The 15,399-nt window shown below is 40.5% G+C and overlaps 1 protein-coding gene across 2 annotated transcripts in view; it reads right to left on the bottom strand.

Moving 5' to 3' along the window:
- Positions 1-15,399, bottom strand: part of MTERF4 (mitochondrial transcription termination factor 4) — a 35,339-nt gene that overhangs the window by 4,889 nt on the left and 15,051 nt on the right. Inside the window, exons 2-3 of one of the 2 annotated variants that reach the window (XM_068280632.1) lie at positions 7,175-7,481; positions 2,384-2,568 (exon numbers count right to left, since the gene is read on the bottom strand). In XM_068280632.1, coding sequence (XP_068136733.1) covers positions 2,384-2,568; positions 7,175-7,481 — 492 coding nt within the window. Of the gene's footprint in view, positions 1-2,383; positions 2,569-7,174; positions 7,482-10,012; positions 10,200-15,399 lie in introns of those variants that run through there. The other variant, XM_068280631.1, reaches the window with a different exon arrangement.

Raw genomic sequence — 15,399 nt, 5'->3', positions numbered from 1 at the left:
TCTCAGATTTCAAGCATCTTCAAAAATCCTGTAAAATCATGCTAAGGCTTATTTTTGGAGTAGGTCTTATTTGCAGGGAAACTGGGTATGTGGGTTTTACCGACTGTTATTGTTGAAAGGTCCTTCTCAATCAACTGTCTGTACCACCGGTGGCAATGGTCAGATACACAGGTAGTGACGGTGCCCATACGACTTGTTCGTCCAGCTGTTTCCAGCACAGCCCAAGGAGGGAGTGGCTGAGAACATGCTGCTTTTACAAGTGAACAGAGGAAACTGGCTGCATTAATCGCTGTGCTAGCCAGCTAATTACTTCCAAGCTTGGAAAAAAAACTGTTGGACCGCTATCTACCCTGTAGTAAAGCTTCAGCATGGGGCTTAAGTGAACACACTTATTTCATCGCCTACAGGTTCATATTTAAGAGACTCCGTAACAAAAATTGCATCCTGTTTTTTATCATCCTACAAGTTCCAAAAGCTATTCTAATGTGTTCTGGCTTACTGCAGCACTTTATACTATCACCATCTCTAATAAATCAATGTATCTTTCCCTTGTCAGACTTGTCGGCCTGTGTCTGGAAGGCTGCTAAGTTCTTCAGTGTTGTGGTTCTGCTATGAACTCCCCCTTCCAGGCCCCTCTATGCACACTGCCTGTGTATTATTTAGATTAGGGCAGCTTCTCTCTTCTCTCTTATCTTTTACAAGCTGGATAAATTGTCCTCTGAGCTGGCTGGGCTTTCACATACTGAGGAAATTCAGACAAGGGCAAAGCTGTTTGCAGGAAGAAAAGAGCAGCCTGAAACTTCAGTGCATGAGAACAGGAGGAAAGAAACACACAATGATCTCTTGAGATTCAAAAGGAAGGCTGTATACAGCCTGCTTGTGTATGAATGTATTTTCTATGTGTGGACATAATGTACATCAACCTACTTCCTGTTTTGGTGGCCATTTTGTTTGTTTATAAACAAACTTTTTAAAACTGTTTTTAACCACTTTTAATGCGGCGGGGAGCGGCGAAATTGTGACAGAGGGTAATAGGAGATGTCCCCTAACGCACTGGTATGTTTACTTTTGTGCGATTTTAACAATACACATTCTCTTTAATGTCTTCAGAGCAAGCTTGCCTTCAAATATGAATCAGTTTCCAAACGACAAACCTTTCCAAACTGCAGTCAGAAGACGATAGCTATTACATGAGAACTTTATCTGCCCTAAATTGACCACAGGCATCATAGAGAATTTGTAGACTATTGCCCCGTAACAATCACTAGAGGGTTCTCGGTTAGCTCGGTCTCTGCCGTGAATCTAGCATGTGCTGATGATTCACCAATAGGACTGGAGTGGCGAATCGTCTCAGTCGAGCCATTGTTATCTCCTTACCCATCCAGCTCCCATCACATGCTGTGTTGTTTCCCCTCTAAAGCAACAGAACGCATTGCTTGCCTGAGTGCAAAGCCCAGGGGATCATCACCTGTGGGCACAAGCAACTGCAGCTTGGGAAAATCCTGCAGCTGTGAGTGTCCAAAGTCACACAGGCAACTTGTGTGTGTCCTCAAATCACACCTCTAGAAGCTGCAACATGTCTTTGTTATAGTTGTAGAATGATTGTAGAAATTCTACCTATAGTCAAGAAGCAATGTGATCACTAGTGACATTTCTTCCTAATGTCAACCACAGTAGAGTCCTAGTTATACAGAACCCAACCAACCAGCAGTCTCTACCAATCAGCACAAATCAACGACAGTACTCACAGTGGTGAAAGCCAACTTAGGCTGTTTGTGGGCTCTACTGTGCACAAAGACTGGGTTCCACAACTCCCCCAAAGTTACTGTACCATTCAATTAAATACAGAGTTCAAAGTATGTACAGTACATAGAGTGGGGTAAAGTACTGTATTAGCGAGGCCTATTCTTAACATTGAGCTGCAAGCAAACAGAAGGCTCACTTATCCATAATCAGCCAATCGCGGTCACTGCCAAATAACCGATACCCTACTGTAGTTGCTAGTTACAAGTTGCATCTGCTTCAAACGTGACAGCAAAAAAGCTGCATATGTGACAAGGACCTCATAGCACCAGTGATTCAAGAAGACAAAAGCCTCTATGTAAGACTGGACTAAAAAGGTAAAACCAATTGATTATTTGCATTCAGTTTCAATCAAGTATAAATATTTTATCAAATCAGAAAGGCAGAAAATTTAAATTTAGTTACACAGATCACATGAAAACATTTGATCTTGGGCAAGTTTTACTTTATTTGGTTGCTAAAAGGTTAAAGACTATATTTATGTGGCCAACATTACAACCTGTATCAGGCATGTAGTACAAAAGGTTGTCAAGGTGACTTGGTTGATTTAATGTTATCCGACCATGTCAGGCCCACTTACTTGGAACACCTCGTGCAGGTACTTGGGATCTTGGCTCAGGGCCTCAGGAGTGGTGCGGAGGATCTTTAGCACTTGCTGTGAAGAGAACTGACATCGAGTCTTAAGGCACTGTACAGCAGCCAATAGATGGGAACGAGGTATGGACATTAAGGCTGGACACCTGACCACAGCGTTCTGAAGAGAACCTGTATAATTTAAAAAAAAAAAAAAAGGATGTGACATATGTAAATAAAATAAGGCAATTTTTTGGTTCTAGAGGAAACAGATCAAAGATATTTTATCAGTTTTTGATGACTTATGCACATAATAATTACAAACAGGAATACCAATAAGTTTTGAGTCAGGTAATACCATTTGTTTGATGACCCCACTGGAGAATGGGAACAGCTACAAAAGCCAATCAATGATATCATTCTGATTCAAAACTTCCTTCTTGTGCAGTGGTTATCCACCCCAGCCAGGGACCTATCTGCAGGGCTGGGTCTCCGGTTCGAATCCCAGTCAGAGCACTATTTGCATGGAGTTTGTAGGTTCTCCCCGTGTCTGCATGGGTTTCCTCCAGACATCCATGTTTCCTCCCATATCTCAAAACATACAGATAATTGAATTGGCTTTCCCCCTAAATTGGTCCTAGATACATATACTACACGATACATACAGTACCATAGACATATGACTATGGTAGCGATTAGATTGTGAGGGACAGATAAGTGACAAGACAATATAGTCTGTACAGCGCTGCGGAAGATGTCAGTGCCATATAAATAATAATAATAATATTAATAAAACTCTACTGCTACTGTCAGTCTGCAGAGCAATGTGTTGTAATCTATTTCAGTGAAAGAGGTTTGAGTTACTGAAACCAATTATGAACAAGATTACTATGCTCAAAACTGGTGGTAAACTGTAAACTATGCAGCCTCACCACCCTGCCTGCAGCATGTGCACACAAAACCTGAAATCTCTAAGCCCTGGTGCATGTCATGTGACTTGTGGCCTGACTGTAGACTTGCTGCACACTATGGAAGACGGCCTCCTCTCCGCTCGTAATATAACTGGCTGGAAGACAGGAAGGAGCATGGCTTCCATGACAGGAGCTCTGGCTGGATTTGGGTAATCTGATACTGCCGGCATGGAGGGAAGGCTGTCTGCCTGTAGCACAGCAATTCCTTACAATGATCACTTTAAAGGACCCCTGAGGTGAAAATAAACGAATGAAATAAATGATTGTATCTAACATCTCCTAAAAATGACTTAAGATATTACACACTTTTATTTTATGGTTAAATCTACTTTAAGTTTTAACAGTTTTATTATTTTTGCTCAATGACACATTCATTGAAGTATGCCAGACCTAAAATCTATGAACTATTGATCCTCTTTATCTCTTTCCTGCTCCCAGAAGCCATTTTCTGCTAGGAAAGTGTTTTATAGTTGGAATGTCTTATCAGTGAGGGTCACACTGTAGTCACTTCCTGTCTGAGTCAGCCACTTACAAATCTGATATTTAACTCTTTCAGGCAGAGAAAGAAAAAAAAGGAACACAGCATAGTTATTTGTGTGCTAGGCACTGTACATACCCATGTCCATCTCATCATGTCACATGTCACCTCGGGTATCCTTTAAGTCACATCAGAAAAAGATACATTCTGATTGGTTAGCAGGTCTCCCTGTGCCTTTCACCTATATATATATATATATATGGCAGTTCTGATTTAGAACTCATTCATCCCAATGAACTGGAAAAGGACGTGTATTACTTACACTGTATACAAAAATACAGGATCACTGTACAGTATTTTAAAGAAAGGGTTTGTGAGATGCCAAACCACCATATTTTATCCATACATAAAATACAGATATCCCACAAATGTTTGCATGCAAGTGATATATAAATATCAGAACATATTGAGAATATCTTTCAGCTCTACTCCCTGCACTTGGCCACTTCCTCTGCCCAGGCTGATCCAAGCAGGTTTGGGGATGTTAAAGTGATTTGAAACTCAACAACTACTCTTTGTTCTGAAAGATTATTTACAGCATAATGCTATAATTTAAGTATTATATGCAGGCCTCAGTTATTTGAACTGAGTTAGTTGAAAGGCTTGATTTGCAGAGGGTCTCTTTAAGCATAATTTCTCGGAGAGAAATTATGAAGACTTTTACCAGAAGCAGATTGTTCTCGTCCGAAGGACAGGGACACTATCTGTTCAAATGTATAGACTTTCAGACTACAAATGGGAAAACGAGGTCAATATTTAATAAACAGAGAACATTCCTGAATGTAAGGGAAAAGGATCATAGAATATTAATCGAGTAGGTGGGTATTATGACACCACGAGGGGTCTGAGCCAATAGTCGGTTTTAGGGGATGGCTCAGATGAGGTCACATTTAACTCTTTCCTAGTCAGTATTAAAGGGCAGGATGGGCCAACGGAGCCCACTCTTACTTTAATGCTCTCTATGTACTGACTGGAACGCTAACTATTTTCCTTTATTTATGTAATCTGATATAACGTAGGCTGTATATACTTAGTTTAGATGTAACGTAGTATAGATAGAAGAAGACCTGATTACCTTCAACAGGAAGGAGCTCAAGAGCTTGCAACGCAACAAATGGACTTAAAGAAGATTTATGCTTTGCTAAGATGTAACGAACTGTATCTGTATATCTGTTGACTGAATAAAATCTTCAAACTTGGAAGACATCTAAAGAAGTTCTATCTCCTGCTTGCTGTGATGAGTCATGTTTGCAGCTCTTACTGATGAGTTGCTGGTGCCGGAAGAAAGGTGTGTTGCCGATAGAAACATATAAGTTCTTACAGTTTCTTACACACAAAATCTACCACAAAAAAATTGTAGCTGAACACAATTGAAACACCACTTTGTCTTCAGTGGAAAGCTCCTTGCTGCTTCTGGACGCATCCATAGAGGTAATAACATTATCTTTTGTTTAGATTCCTCTTGCTACAATTAGTATACAGCCAGCAGCATGCTGAAACTGAACTGTACTGAGCTGAGAAGCAGAGAGAGGATAGAAATTATCCCTACTAGATTTTAATATATAAATACAGCAGCTATGCAATAAAATGCACTGGCAGCTTTCAGAGCAGATACACTGTACTATGGGAACTTGTAAATAGGCAATACTACTTATACACTTTTTTTTTTAACAATGAAATGCAATTAACCACTTCAGCACCACAGGGTTTTTTGCTTAAAAACCAGAGCAATTTTCACATTTCAGCGCTCCTCCCATTCATTCACCAATAACTTTATTATTGCTACTCATAAGATGTAAATGATCTATATCTTGTTTTTTTTGCCACAAATTATGCTTTGTGAGGGTGATATTTGCTTTTAGTAATTATGTTATTATCTGTGCATTTTAAAGGGAAAAATTAGAAAAAAAAGAAAAAATACACTATTTCTCCATTTCCATCCACTATAGTTTTTAAATAAACAATGTTACCATAGGTAAAACCCACACATTGTATTTGCTAATTTGTCCTGGTTATCTCAACATTTAAATAATGTTCCTAGTACAATGTATGGCGATAATATATTAGTTTCTGGTTTGTGTTTTTTGTTTTCTCATTGTACTCTATCAGTAATTAAAAGCCCTTATCTTCATGATTAACAGTAATACACTCTCATGGCATACATATTTTAAAAGCTAAGTCCCTAGGGTAACTATGTATTTTCTTTTCAATGCTGTCACTTTTGTTTTTTTTACAAGTATTTATTTAGGGGTATAGAGTACATGAAAATAACAGTTTTATTGCTTTTCATTCAGTTTTCCGGTAAAATACAATCACATGACTTAGCTCTCAGTTGTCGCACAACACAAAATCTATTCTCTCACTTGTCACGGTTAAAATGATACCCTATATACATAATTAGATAGCTTATTGGGCATACAGCACACTGTTTACCACAAGTACGCATATTTACTCCCCTGAGCTTCAGATGAAGTTTTGTGGGGAGTAGATAAGCGTAGCAAGGGATTCAAAGTGGTTAAATGTAATTACACCAATGAGCAGGAGAGAGGATGTGACAATACTGTGTCATTTTGGGTCTTAAAAAAGGATTTATTTATCCAGGGCCGCCATCAGGGCAGTACAAGCAGTACTACCCTATGGGGCCTGTACAGAGTCTGGGGCCTGAACAGTGGCAGGCCCCCAACCATGCCCTAGCTGAAACAACATGAATCCTCCCTCCCGCAGAAGTGACTGTGCTACCGCTTTTCATCTCTTCCATAGCAGACCAGCACAGCATGAGATCTAACCTGATATCAGTGTGTGAGTTTGCGATTCACTGCACTCTCCTGCAGCTCTCTGATCCTTTCGCTTACAGGCTTAGGGCTGACTCACATTTATGTGTTACTGATTCAGCAACGCATAGTGAAACCAGAAAAGGACATTGTGTGGTGTAATGAGGGAAATTGTGGTTTTCGCCACGAATTGTCACTTAAAGATCCTGCAGGACAGCCCATTAAGTGACCTCAGCAGACAATTGTACACACATACTAGATTCACAACCGCCTTGGTCGAGAACAGTTTGTTTACAGAAAACTCAAGAGAGAGCATCGGATTAAACTCCGACAATGAGATTTATAGGACATAATAAAACACAAAGTCCTGGTCCATTTCCTAAATGCAGACACTTGAATAAGAAGGTGCTGAAGGGGGAGCGGCCACATTTAATATAACAAAAAAATAATTAAAACGTTTGCATTTGTGCAGCTAGTGTGCAGTGAGTCTTTTGTTGAGTTGTGATTAGGCCACTTACCCTCACCGAGGCCCAGCCTCCGCAGAGTATCAGCTTTGTCTCGCACTTCCTTAGCTGTTGCTCTCATAATTTCTGGCTTTTCCTCAAGAATTTTCAGAATCTGTTTGGGGTAGAGACCAATCACACTCAGCTCTGTAATGGTAGACATGCTGTGTGCAGAGCTTTTCATGGAGAGGATCTTCTCTGCTTGTTCCTCTGAGAAGTCCAGATTCAAGAGCTCCTGTCTTCCACCTGGAACCCTAGACACATGTCTCAAGAATAGACTGTGCCGTCTAAAATGGAGGAAGCTCCTGACACATATGGACACCTAGAACAATCACAAGATAAGAGTCAGGTCAGAGAGCCATTTGGGACAATGCACATTAGGTGTGAAATTCTAGAACAGGCGATACTACATCACAGTAAACTGCCCCACACTGCGGTCAGATTACCATAACACTATACTGTGTTGTAGAGCAGTGTTTATCAGTATTATTACCTGTATAGCTTCATCAAGTACCCCTATTTTGGAAAGTACCCATCAACCCATATATAGGTGTTACACATGCTTCATAACTGCATAAAAGCTTTTCATACATGAATTTATGATTTTTCATTTACTGCTAATTCAGGCTTGTTTAGATATAGTTTATCAATTTTTAATCTCTATACATAATTTTTATTTCTTAAGCCCACCATCAGTACTCTTTGGGGTATGCGTCCCACGTGTAAGAACCCTGCTGCCTTTCTACAATGACTACTCTTCCAAAATCTCCATAGTAAGTTGACAACCTATCCTCACACTGTTGGCGAGGCCAGCCAGAGGAGCCTGGTAGACTATACTGTACCCCAGTGTGATGTAGGCTACATAGCCATCATACACAACACAGAGATGGGCCTGGAGCAGACTGGACCAGGGAGTATCCTCCTCATGGGTAAGAGGGGTGGAGAGTGGCGATTTGTGGGCAGTAAAATGCTCAGCAGGTGAGGCCTGTTCCTTCAGTAGAATATTTTGTGGTTCTTGAAGCCACTTTAAAACAACAAAACCACAAACCAACACTTTCATGGCTACAATGCTGATACTCTGGTTATAAGAATGCCTAAATCTCTGCAAACTCATACATGCATGAGGTATTTCCTGCGTAACTCTCCTGGAACATGGAGCAGGTATTTCCTGACAGGGTTTACCAAAGGAGTAGTGTACTTAGACGTATTAAATACATCTCAAATGTTTCCAACAATAAATGGGCAATGCATTACTCATTTTGTGTCCCCTCCCCCCAATTCCTGGCTGCTTTCATGAGATCCTGTTCACAGTGGTGTTTCCTTGCAGACTCCCTTTAAATAGTTGAGCATTGCACTGTAGATCTTTTGTTGTGAGACCTTTAGGCCTCGTTTACAGTGTGCGTGTTGCATAACAGGTGTGTTATAGTGCATATGAACTGCAATATAGTTATTCCAAAGCCTGGTGAATGTCTATGCAACGTGCACATATTTCCATGTGTTATACAGAAACACACTGCATACTAAGACTTAGGAAATGCAAAGAGTTACAATGCAGAGATAAACAAGTTCACATGAGGTATGTCGCAATGCAACGTGGAAGGGTGTGAAGCCACCCTTAAGGGGAAAAACATTCTGACATCCCAACTGTTAACCCATCAATTGGAAATACCAAGACATTATACACAGATACGAAGGCTTTTCCAACCAACTCCTGGTTCTCAGCAAGGTCCCCTGGGTTCCTGTTATCACTGAATGGTTTTGTGATCCTTCCGATGAGTATAGAGATGATCCAGTGACAAGCCAAACTCCACCCTCCCGACTTCCAGCTATGAAGACAGAAGTGTTGGGAGGACAGAGCGCAGCATGCAGTGCAGCAGCAAAAAGCAGAGACATAGGTCAGGTAACCCTCTCAACTGCACCCTGCAGGCCTCAACAGGCCAGTTCAGTTTCTCTGATCCTTGCAGACCTGCACACACTGCACTATTTACCATCATGGCTGATCACCTAGAGCAGGGTTTCAATGTTATTACAGAATGTACCCTATTTTTAATGCAAAGTACCCCCTGTTGTGAGTAACCTCATCTCAAGCACCCTTTAAGGCATTCATATTGCTTAATAGTACTTCACAATTGTGTATAAAATGCTTTTCAAAACATTCCTTTTTTATTAACCATAAATACTTATTCAGGTTAATTAATATAGAATGTATCATTTTTTCCATCTCAAAAGCGAATAGCGATGCTAATTACAAATAGCTATGCCCTCTTATCTACTCGTAATCAAAATGTAAATGAGTTCAAGCTGCCCACGGCCAAGGGGGATTTAACTTACCCAGGCGCTGATGTGCACTATTCAAGTCCCACGTCACTCCCATGCTTCTTTCTTCAACCAAAAGAAGGAAGCATGGGAGTGACATGGGACGTGCGGTGGGATGCAAATGGAGTGCATCGCCCCCTTGGTCATGAGCAGCCCAAACTCCTCTAAATTTTGATTAAGAGTGGCTAAGAAGACACAGCTACTCATAAAGAGCATCACTAAAAGTGAATATAGTAAGTTGACTATGACATATACAGTATCCCCTGGGGTATCCGTAACGTGTTGAGAACCTGGGGCCTCAAGAACAATAAAACGATTATTTATTGGCTGTTTCCAATCACTCTGCATCAGGATTCATTTCTCTTCAACAGACAATCCGATAACTTGGACTGGACTTTCCATCAATTGGAAGTCAATTTTGCCTCATATGTACAAGATTGTATTCTTCCACATTTTTAAAGATGTACTATAATGGGATATACGGTAGCAGATTTTGCACTTATATTTAAAAATAAATTTCCAAGACACATCATTAGAAAAAAAAATGTAATTTATTACAAATAAACATGAATACAATGGAATGAAGAAAAGTACTACAGGTGACAATGGAGTAATCTACAGAATGCGTTTGGTACAGCAAGCAGTAAATAGGGAGAATATATAGAAGATATTATGCAGGAGATAACTAAGGGCTTGCAGCAGTGTCTGATGTAATCCATTCAAGCTGAAAGAGATAGAAAGACACATTCAAATCACAAACAATGTAATCCATAAAAACATTCAGCATTTAAAATGTCCAAATCTGAAACAAGCAAAAAAAAAAAAAAAAAAAAAACACACCACAAATACAACATACTTCATAGATGCTCCAAACACAGAACTTTCTCAAACTCCTTCCTATCAGCCAATAAAACAGTGGCGTAGCAATACGGGATGCAGAGGTGGGTCTGCTGCTAATTACACATGCAGCAAGTGGGGAGAGGCTGTGCTGTTGCTGTATTCACAGAAAACACCTAAAACATGCAGACTCTGTCCTTAAAAACAGCATGGCCAGCCCCACTAAAGGTGCCCATACATTGCTCGAGTAGATGTACTAATGAAATCAAATCTGGCAGAGATTGATGCCACAACATGGCCGCCTGACTCATTTCCTGCCAGATTGATTGAAATAGCATGCTGGAAAGTTCGGGAGCACGACCATGGGAGGCAAGCGTACACAAAAGACCATGACCAAGCCGCAGGCCGGGATCTTACCGAGGGGACAGTGGTGGCCTGGAGAACAGCAGAGCTTCAGCGTGGGACGAATAGGAGCTGGAAGAAGCACCAGGGGGGGGGGGGGGGGGGGGGGGGGTAAAACTTTTTTTCCTTAGGGTTGCCTCATGTAGCCTATATAGACCAGGAATGCTGTATTTTTTTTTTTTTAATGAGGGCAATGCCCAAGTGCAATTTTCCCTTCCTTACCTCTTCTGCCAGAAGCTGCACTGCACTGTCATCCCTCCTCCCCTCTCTGTATAAGCAGTGACACTGTGCTATAGCAGAGTGAGGTGTCTGTACAGCACTTGGCCTTAAGAGTTGTCACCTGAGAGACAGAGTCCCGATCCCTTCGGACTGTCAGAAATATTGTCTATCATTTTTAGGTAATCTCAAATATCTGTAAGAATGGTAGTTCAGAAAAAATATATATATCTAGTACAGTATATAACTGCATTCTTATATAATTTGTAGTGTGTATCTAATAGTCATAGCTAGGACAAGTAAATAGCAAGAGGGTTTTTTTATGGATCTAACGCTCTTTGGCTTCTTGGTGTAAACGAAAGTAATAGTTAGTCTTCTTAGCATGAACTAGATTACTCAATAGAAACTCTTCTTCATACATTTGCTTTTTAGACAGTACAGATGGTACACCTTGTAGCTTAGCACATTCAATCTCGGCTCAAATTTTAGGCCAGGCATATCTTCATGTAGGAATTTCCAATGTTGATTCCCTGAGAATCCTGTGTATTTTATATACCAGTAAAAAACCTGTGTACAAATATGAGCTCAAAAGGTCTGGAAGGGGGACACACTCTTAGAAGCATTCTATATCGCATGGCTTATGGCTTAGCACAGCTCTTCCTCACTCAGTAGAGCAATAAGAGGTTTGGTACAAAATGATTTTAATGTCATTTACTTCAGATGACCAATGCTGTTATATATTTTTGTGTTATTTGAATAATTGTTATAACCCTATTCTATGTAATTTTTGTATAGAAGTACAAGAACACATTTTTATATAAAACAATTCTGGTCTAAAAGCCTAGTTATTTAATTGGGAATATCTGTTATATCAGTGATACTACAAATACATATTGTTGGTATGTCAGTGGCCGAGAGCCCATCTGACCAACCCTAGGAGGACTGACACATCATTGAGTTGGTTCACTCATTTTATATTGGAAGGTGATATGGGAACAACCACCGTGTGTATATACAGTGGCTTGCAAAAGTATTCGGCCCCCTTGAAGTTTTCCACATTTTGTCACATTACTGCCACAAACCTGAATCAATTTTATTGGAATTCCACGTGAAAGACCAATACAAAGTGGTGTACACGTGAGAAGTGGAACGAAAATCATACATGATACCAAACATTTTTTTTACAAATAAATAACTGCAAAGTGGGGTGTGTGTAATTATTCAGCCCCCTGAGTCAATACTTTGTAGAACCACCTTTTGCTGCAATTACAGCTGCCGGTCTTGTAGGGTATGTCTCTACCAGCTTTGCACATCTAGAGACTGAAATCCTTGCCCATTCTTCTGTGCAAAACAGCTCCTGCTCAGTCAGATTAGATGGACAGCGTTTGTAAACAGCAGTTTTCAGATCTTGCCACAGATTCTCGATTGGATTTAGATCTGGACTTTGACTGGGCCATTCTAACACATGGATATGTTTTGTTTTAAACCATTCCATTGTTGCCCTGGCTTCATGTTTAGGGTCGTTGGCCTGCTGGAAGGCGAACCTCCGCCCCAGTCTCAAGTCTTTTGCAGACTCCAAGAGGTTTTCTTCCAAGATTGCCCTGTATTTGGCTCCATCCATCTTCCCATCAACTCTGACCAGCTTCCCTGTCCCTGCTGAAGAGAAGCACCCCCAGAGCATGATGCTGCTACCATCATATTGACATGACATGACAGTTGGGATGGTGTGTTCTGAGTGATGTGCAGTGTTAGTTTTCCGCCACACATAGCGTTTTGCATTTTGGCCAAAAAGTTAAATTTTGGTCTCATCTGACCAGAGCACCTTCTTACACATGTTTGCTGTGTCTCCCACATGGCTTGTGGGAAACTGCAAACGGGACTTCTTATGCTTTTCTGTTAACAATGGCTTTCCTCTTGTCACTCTTCCATAAGAGCCAACTTTGTGCAGTGCATGACTAATAGTTGTCCTATGGACAGATTCCCCCACTTGAGCTGTAGATCTCTGCAGCTCGTCCAGAGAGTCACCATGGACCTCTTGACTGCATTTCTGATCAGCGCTCTCCAAGTTTAGCCTGTGAGTTTAGGGGGACGGCCGTGTCTTGGTAGGTTTACAGTTGTGCCATACTCCTTCCATTTCTGAATGATCGCTTGAACAGTGCTCCGTGGGATGTTCAAGGCTTTGGAAATCTTTTTGTAGCCTAAGCCTGCTTTAAATTTCTCAATAACTTGAGCCCTGACCTGTCTGGTGTGTTCTTTGGACTTCATGGTGTTTTTGCTCCCAAGATTCTCTTAGACAACCTCTGAGGCCGTCGCAGAGCAGCTGTATTTGTACTGACATTAGATTACACACAGCCACCCCACTTTGCAGTTATTGATTTGTAAAAAATGTTTGGAATCATGTATGATTTTCGTTCCACTTCTCACATGTACACCACTTTGTGTTGGTCTTTCATGTGGAATTCCAATAAAATTGACTCGTGTTTGTGACAGTAATGTGACAAAATGTGGAAAACTTCAAGGGGGCCGAATACTTTTGCCCCTTAAGCTGGGTTCACAGTGGTCAGTTGAATAACGCATGTGTTATAATGGCTGTGAACTGCAATGGAGACTGAACACAGACTTTAATACAAAGCCTGCATGCAGAGTTAGAATTATATGATCAGTTAAAATGCAGTAATGTGAACAGCCCTATAGAAGTGTATGGGCAGCGAGTTGGCATGCAAAGATATTCTGCAACACAACTGAGCACTGAACTAGCTCTGAGGGTTACCACCCTTTATTCAGTAAGAGTCATTTTCAGATTTATCAAAGTACATGAAAACCAGACAACAGCTTCTTTAACCTCCCTGGCATTATGATTAATTCCAGATTTAGGGTCTAAAAGCCGTTCAATTTTCTCACAAGCTTTTAGACCCTAAAAACAAGGGGGGCGCTGCATTTAACTTACACACAGGCACGGGATTAATGCTCTGAGCTGCGGATTTCCATCCCAAGCCTGACTCGGGATTACCGCTAAGGAGGTTAAACGTGCTCTGAGAGAAGAGGAAAGGCCCACTGAAGAATTAAGGCCTGAGGTGTTTAGGCAGATTTACTAATACAGGTGCTAGTTAAACAATCCAATCAACCTTTGATATAATCATTTATTGCAACTTATTTTTTTCTTGTATGAAGATACTATCAAATGGTGTGAGCTGTCTGCTTTTTCCAGTGCCACCAGCCATTGGTTTACTCATGGCTGGAGTCATGTGCACACGTGTGGTGCTCAATTCAACTATGCGTGCTCATGTGCAGTGCACCAAATTCATATAGTCATCTCATTTCTAATAAAACCTCTGCCTGCCCTGACCTCAGCCCTTTTATCAACTACACCTGCCTGCTGCCTGCCCTGACTGAGTGTACCTGGTTTCTGCCTTCCACATTGTTGTGTCATCTGTTCTCTCTACCACTGCTGGATTAATTCTAAGGGGTGGTGACCAGGGTAACCTTGCCACAGTGGGAAAGTCAGCTGGTCAAATCACTAGTGTATCAAATTCTTTGTCTAGCAACTATAGATTTTATATCATTCGATAACTTCAGGGCGGCATTCATGTGCTGAGGTCATGCATTTACTATCGCACCTTAAAGTGTAGATTCCTCAAAAAGACATTTGCATAATTACTTCCAAGCATACTTTAAATGCACTGACGTGGATAGAGTGATCGATAGAACACTTTCTTGCCCTGCACTTTTGTATAGATCTCCAAGCAACCATCAAAGGTTGTTTCCCAAAAACTCCCTGACCCACAAAAAGACACATAAAAAGTATTGTTTGGATTTAGGAAACTTTGTTGGCCATTAAAAATCAGAACAAATGATACTGTTTGCTACAACCAGGTGTTAGGTTTTACACTTATCTTGCATCAGTAAAAAAGCTAAGATGGCGCCGGTGTAGGTGTCAAAAACCTGAGCGGTTTTTGCCTTTTTCATGATTGCTAACTCAGTAAAGGACCAGCCCTTAAAGCGTTGCTATCATATAAATCCGGCATAGTGGGGTCTGCACCCTCTATAACAGTAATTATAGATTGACGGTATACCTTGAAATGAATCGGAGCACTCAGTATATGATTTTATATAAAAAAATTGTATTTGCTTATCATACAGCATATATACAAAATATGAACAGTTCCAAGTAGTGTTTCCTTATAACAGTATTCCATCTCATCAAGGCTTTATAGCCAAGCAATTATCAATCTTCTAAGTACATTCAAAAAGTAATATAACAGTTGTGTTATGTAGAATAAGATCAAAAGTAGTCTCATCTGTATCAATAGCTATGTATCTAGTAGCTGTGTAAAACTTGTAGTAATCTTCTTAAAGAAATAGCATAAAAAATAGCTTCTAAAAAACTTCTTGCTAACATCTTAATAAAACTTAATGCTGAAAAATTAATAAAGTAAATCACCAGAATATTAAGCATATTACCCCTTCTC

Source organism: Hyperolius riggenbachi, chromosome 4, assembly GCF_040937935.1.
Source record: "Hyperolius riggenbachi isolate aHypRig1 chromosome 4, aHypRig1.pri, whole genome shotgun sequence".
NCBI classification, from domain to species: Eukaryota; Metazoa; Chordata; class Amphibia; order Anura; family Hyperoliidae; genus Hyperolius; species Hyperolius riggenbachi.
The sequence above is the reverse complement of the archived record's forward strand: the minus strand, read 5'-3'. Positions and strand labels throughout refer to the sequence as shown.